Raw genomic sequence first — 6,514 nt, 5'->3', positions numbered from 1 at the left:
TACCCAGATCTTAAGGTACAATTCCCTCTCCTAACCCAGGTCAGCCAGAGGTACTGTTCCACTGAGCGCTTCCACTGGAGCAGTCTTTACCCAGAGATACTCTTACTTGCTCACACCTAACCCCTTAGCTAAGTGTTGAGGGGAGTTCATGAAAACAAACACCACAGGTAAGGCAGTCATACTGCTTGATGCCACTTTTCTAATGCACTTCAGTGCAACATAACAAATCATCCTGCACACTTCCACAGTAAAGGCGGCAATAAACTGTACAAACTCCATTATTAACCCCATGCCATGCTCATAATGTAACACAGTTTAGCAAAGCTCAATACATTTATCAATTTGATTGCACTAGAAACTGTCCAAACTGTGAAGGTAAGTAGGAAAGTCTTGTACTAAACCAGACAGATTTAAACAGAGGCAGGCAAAAAACCTGCAAAAACCAACAAAAATACCCCAAACAAACCAAAACTAAACTAAAAAAACAATAAACAAAGGCGGGGGTGCAGGGGGAAACCAACACATCCTCTGAGCTGCGTACCAGAGCAGTCTCTCCTGAGGACTTTTAGGACAAGAGGTGCTGCTCTTCTCTCTCCATACAATGGTGAGGGGAAGCCACAAGCAACTGAAAAGTTATGAGAGAAGTTATCAAGGTTATCTTTCTTATTTTACCAGATGTTAAGAACTGTTAGGAAACTGTTGCACACTGATGGCAGCCCAGTGGAGTTAAATGAAGCTCAGTGCTTAAGTAATGAATAATCACTCTTCCTTTTATTTCAGTGTCATATTACATTACAGTCAAGACATGTTACTGACAAAACCTACCAGACATTTTACTTTAACCCTCAAAAAAAAAAAAAAAACCAAACAAAAAAACCCAACCCAAGAAGGAATGCATATAAATAGAGATGTCACAATTTTTGATGTCACTAGTCCATTAAGATGTTCCACAATAGTCTCAATGTGTTAAAAATACAGTTACTTGTAAGCTATCGAAGCAATGTTTCACTTGGTTTAGACTAAAGTCAGCTAAGATACAAAAAACCTGTTCCATCAGTTCCCAACAATCATACACTTCATACCCACGACAGAACATGGCTATATGTGAAGAGATCACCACTGAATGTTTATGCAAAACCAAAAGCCTTCCTCTTGATCTACAGGAAACTACTGCAGAAGTATTTTGCATGTGTGGTTACAGAGCCCATGTGATAACCCAGGCTCAACAGCTACACAGTTACTACCCAAACACTGACACATAAAATGCAATGTCATCACTCTCGCTCAGAATTTTAGGACGTTTGAGACATAGCACCAGTAATGGTAGAGGAAACTCATTTATTATAAAGTTACTGTAAATGCATACAATAGACACATACTAAAAATGGAGATAAAACTAACACTCCTTAAAAGACAGCTGCATTTGCTAATCAGCTGCAAGGTGTAAGAGAAATAACTGAGTTGCACATAACAACTGGGAATATATACCTGCTTGACTGAGGAAAAGGTTATATCTTACTGGCTTCAAAGAATTTAGCCTAAGTGTCACACATTCCTTGGCACAAGCCGGAATGAAATTCCCAGCTTGGCTTTTTACAGGGCTCTTAAATCAGGTTTAAAAGTAAAATAAGTATTATTTAATACACATTATCTGAGTCTGGATTCATCCTGCCTATTACAGGTTACAATTGTTTAAGAGCCAGCTCAGGTCTTGTTTCTCTATTGAAGGAAGGGAAAGCCACTCTCAAACACAATGCTTAGGTGGGTCTGACTGTCCTCTGGGGGTGCCACTCGCCCTTGGACTAGAGACAGAGCTGAGGAAAGCTGCATATGTAGCGTAAGATAAAGCATTAAGAGGTAGGTGAAGTGAATCCAGGGTCTACGGCACAGCTCACTTACTCTCAGCTGCCTGCCACAGAAGTTAGCCATGCTAGTAGCAGATCCAGGATGTAGGCCAGCTAACCCCAAACAGACATTTGTAAGGAGAAGAGAGGGTTAATGGTGCTTACCCACTCTGAAGAACATGTTACCAGCCCTGGACCCAACTTTGGCTTACATTCAACACAGAAACTACTTTTAAAACAGTTTTTTTATGACTCAGTTTGGTGAAAAAGTTGAATTCTGAACCATTCTCCAGCCATGTCGCAGAGGGACAATACCAGTTACTAACCACTGAAATCACCGTCTGTTGGAAAACATAGTTTTAATAGATATTCTTCATCTTACATAAGAGCACAATAAATACACCACAGTCTATAGAAATTTCAGATGACACTAGAGTAAGAAGAAGTGAAAGAGGGAGAATACCAATAGACTACATAACCATACCCCTGAATTTCATGAAAAAACACTCCCTACTGCAACCACTACAAGCTGTCATTTACACATTTCAGGTTGGCCTTGCCAAAAGCTTTTAAGCTTTTTGGTTGGTTGGTTTGTTGGTTTTGTGAGGGAGAGGGCTTGGGGAATGGAAGAGACTAGAGATACAAGAAATGAAGGGAAGCAATTAGATGGGTTCCCAGAAAAGATACTTGGACTCCTAGACAAGATGCATACACAAAAAGGATGAGAAGGAATTTTTTCATCACTTTCCTTCCCTCCAATAAAGAAGCTTTGTTGCTATTTAAGCTGACTGGTTGCTCAAGCAAGTAGCTTAATAAGGCTTGTAGAGAAAACCAGTGGTATGAGTTGCTAGCTGTAAGTGGCTAAGCAGGCATCAGTCAATACACAAGCTGGCTCTTACAGTGGTTCTACACACTGGAATTTCATGTTACTAAAGGACAGGAATTAAAGAAGTTAGAAAACCGTGTTGCCTAATGTCTGATAACAATCAGCAAAGAGAAGTTATGGAGATACTCATAATTAGTGCTGTCATTTGCTCTCAACCTCCTACTTCATTCTGGTTATTTCCATGAAAACACACATCAACGCATTACTAAAATTAAGGTTACAATTGTTACATCAGAGACTTGTTTCTAAAAGTCACTCCAAATGCAATTTCATCTTAAATTGGCCACGTAAGGCCACCCACATAACACAAATAAAAACAGTCAGCAAATAGAAGGAAAAAAAAACAAAAAACAAACCAAAAAAAAAAACCCTTGTGAATTCTCCCTCTTTACTGTTAAATCTGTCAGACTGGTGAAGACAAATTGTCAATTCTGGATTCAATATTTTTAAATAAGATTGTCACAGAGAAATGAAAACACAGCAAAATAAACTATACAAAGGCAAAGTAGAATAACAAAAAATATTTTACTAAAACATAAGATTTACAGGAGATTTTCCAGACAAGCCATACAAAATGGTCACAAGCTTTTTCTTGGAGGGATTTTTCTACACTTGACAGCAGAATCACAATAGTATTAGTGAAGGTGATGGATGTTTAATGTTCCCATTTTTTGTTCAAACAATGAAGCTTGTCCATCTACAGCGTCTAAGTTAGACTGGGCTAGAGGGTATATTCTAAAGTATAACTGGTTAGCTGCTTTTACCAATGCAATTAGCATCACCATAAAAAGGGAGGAGGAGCCCACAAAATTAAAACAAAAAGCCCTGCAGCTAACCCTGCCTACCTTCATTCACAGTGCTTATACTTAAACCATGACGGGAAAAATGATTAAAAGCAGAGATGTGCTGCTGCTTTCAAACAATTTCACAACAATCCAGATGATACTTCTAGCCTCTGCTCATGCGGTACAATAGTGAATTAGGACAAGACACAGATTTGCTAATGTGCATTTAATCACCAAAGGACTGAAGATGTCTGGGCTTTTATTCTGTAATGTTTCTAAGACTGTGTCCATTAAATGCAAACAAAAAAAGGAAGAGGTCTTGGCAGAACAGGAGAAGTGATGCACACTTGATGTTCATAGCGCATTTAAATATTATTCATGGCATATAGCCTAGTCCATGCTCTGGCTGTAAAGAAAAAGAAATACATTTAAGAAAAGATGCAGTTTTCAGGTTTGATTAAAGTAATTTTAAATTCATATTCTTAAAGATCTCTTTTATACCACTGCTGCAAGCACAGAAAATATATCAGTTCTAAGACTGTAAGTGCAATTTTGAATTCCGGCAGCTGCCAACTTTTGTATATTATAGAAGCAGTCTGACAGCAGTTGATCCAAAAGTGAAGAGGCATAACATAGTAACTGTTCCATTCCCCTGTAGCCTGCAACAGATGCAATATCAAAGAGAAGAACTTTCTGGAACCTGTTAATCTGTTCCTTAAGCTGTAGAGGACAAGCAGTAGAACACTCCTTCATTTCACCACAACTCCAAAATAGACAGGTTAGCAAATTAGGACCATCAAAACTCAAGATAAGGCAGAACAAGAGAGCTTTTTCTTCTATCAAGCCTTGCAGACTTAAAAACAGACCACTGCAGGCACATTCAGGGCACCTGGACTATGACTGTATGCAGTAATTTTTTGTTTCTGCAAATTGAAGACATAAAACTAGAGGTTAGGAGTTACATACCCCAGCCAGTGAGTAATAAGCTATTCCTAAAACTAGAAAAAAAGAAAAGGTAGAAGATACGTCACCTGTTTCTATGGCTTGGGCTTCATTGGTCTTCCATTGCTCAGCTACATCATTTGCTAGTGGATCATCTGGATTGGGAGCACTTAACAAAGCCTGGATTGATAGCAGAACTGTACGAATCTGCAAAGCTGGGGACCATTTATCTGAAGAGACATTTACAGCACTATGAAACACCATATTCACCAGAGTCTACAGAAACAGCAAGTTTTTCCAGATTAAAGAAGCAGCAAGATATTCTTTAAACATACGAAAACTCTTTTTAGGGTCAACTTACAAATTTCTGTACTTATGATAAAAAGAAGGAAAACACAGCAGCACTTACCTTTCAAAATATCTAAACATATTCTTCCCAGCTTGTCTACATTAGGATGGTAAATTTTGGTCATGAAACGTACTTTAGGAGCTGCCATTGGGTATTCTTCTGGAAGGAATAGTTCAAGTTTAAATGTCCCACCCTCAAAGGGGGAATCCTGTGGACCTGCAATGACCACATGAAAATAGCGTGCGTTGCTTTCATCTGGCTCCGCTTTTATCCCAGGGACTGGCTCTGCCAGCAAGCGCTGGGTTTCCTAGAAGAAAAGGAGGCAATGTAACTAATAAAACCCATCTAAAATAAACATCACCTGTACAAACAATTTTAAAAGCAACAAGCATTCATTTAGCCTATATTCACAGAAACGATGTTCAACAAATACCTTTAAGTCAAAGAACATCTACAGAAAGAAGACAAGGCTGCGGTAAACTGGTACCCATCTCCTCTCAGATCCTCACCTGCTGTGTGCTTCTGTAACACACAGTAATAGAAAACTCAGCTGTCCTCAAACTTCTTACCTTTTGATTGAACTATTGCCAAGCTGCTATATTTTTTTCAATATACTTAAAAGCACTTTAAAGAATACCACAATGAAAACATCAAAAACATTTCCTATTCCACCTTAAATAGAAACTCCCATAAGTGAAAAGCCAAAGGGATTAATCACCCGCACAAAGTGTTCAAGGTTTACTCCTAACAAGAGTGGTCTGGTTTATTAAGCTGAACATTTGTACTGGAATCAGATCTAACTCCAAAGAATTTAAAAGTGCTACTCTGCTGCAACATTAAATGAGTATTTTAAGGATGTTTTATATATTTAGACATATATATGCATAAATAGCTTTGGCGTAAGCACTTTCAGCCTACATATAACCATGTTTAAAGTCACACTAACAGACAGTAGGAGACAGCCAAGATGCTCTGTAAGCAGCAAAATTAGGGAAGGCCAGTCTCCTACAGTGACTTGGTTTCTCTGTTGCTCCATTCTTCTGCCAATGCTACCTTAGGCACCAAGCTGTGACCATAGCTAAGAGCTGCCCATCTTGTTAATGCACTGAGCAGACAGACCAAGCCCTGTACATCTTTGCCTTTCCTCTGCTACCTGTCTTCACAAGTCTTATGGGCACCATTCTGGTTCTTATAAAAAAGATCCCAAGGCCAAAATGGGTAAAAGGACACTAGGCAGGGACAAAAAATCCTGCTAAAGCCTTATTTCCTCATGCAATTTTAGTCCCATTTTCTGCTTTCCTTCTAAGCTTGCTTTTACTATGTACAGTTAATTTTTTCACCACCTTTCCGTGTTGGCTTTCACAAAGAAAAATTATCCTATTTCTATTGACAGAAGATGGCAACTTGTAGGTGTAACATTAATTTATTATTTCAGTTTTATAGCATATTTATTCCATATATCTACAACAGCACTAATTTAAAAATCACAGAATGGTCTGGATTGGAAGGGACCTCAAATATCATCTGGTTCCAACCCCGCCATGGTCAAGGACACTTTCCACTAGACCAGCTTGCTCACAGCCCCATCCAACCTGGCTTTAAATGCTTCCACCTACTGGGCATCCACAATTTCTCTGCACAACCTGTTCCACTGCCTTACCACCCTCACAGTAAAGAATTTCTTCTAACATCTTATCTAAACCCACTT

The 6,514-nt window shown here is 38.8% G+C and overlaps 1 protein-coding gene across 1 annotated transcript; it reads right to left on the bottom strand.

The window, feature by feature from the left end:
• Window positions 1–752: 752 nt before the first annotated feature.
• On the bottom strand, window positions 753–5,257 carry UBE2N (ubiquitin conjugating enzyme E2 N). Its single transcript, XM_017737758.1, has 4 exons — window positions 5,240–5,257; window positions 4,867–5,113; window positions 4,547–4,687; window positions 753–3,921 (listed from the first exon to the last, which is right to left on the bottom strand). Exons 1-4 carry the CDS (start codon window positions 5,255–5,257, stop codon window positions 3,881–3,883), a joined length of 447 nt encoding a protein of 148 aa, XP_017593247.1. The 3' UTR covers window positions 753–3,880.
• Window positions 5,258–6,514: the final 1,257 nt, after the last annotated feature.

Source organism: Corvus brachyrhynchos, unplaced genomic scaffold (assembly GCF_000691975.1).
Source record: "Corvus brachyrhynchos isolate BGI_N302 unplaced genomic scaffold, ASM69197v1 scaffold56, whole genome shotgun sequence".
In the NCBI taxonomy this organism is placed as follows: Eukaryota; Metazoa; Chordata; class Aves; order Passeriformes; family Corvidae; genus Corvus; species Corvus brachyrhynchos.
Note: the sequence above shows the minus strand (reverse complement) of the source record. Positions and strands in the feature narration are given on the sequence as shown.

Coding starts and splice junctions, on each gene's coding strand:
- UBE2N (XM_017737758.1), bottom strand. Junction 4,688..4,866: donor ATGTTTAGATATTTTGAAAG/GTAAGTGCTGCT, acceptor ATGTCTCTTCAG/ATAAATGGTCCCCAGCTTTG. Junction 3,922..4,546: donor AGCCCAAGCCATAGAAACAG/GTGACGTATCTT, acceptor TTTTCTTTACAG/CCAGAGCATGGACTAGGCTA.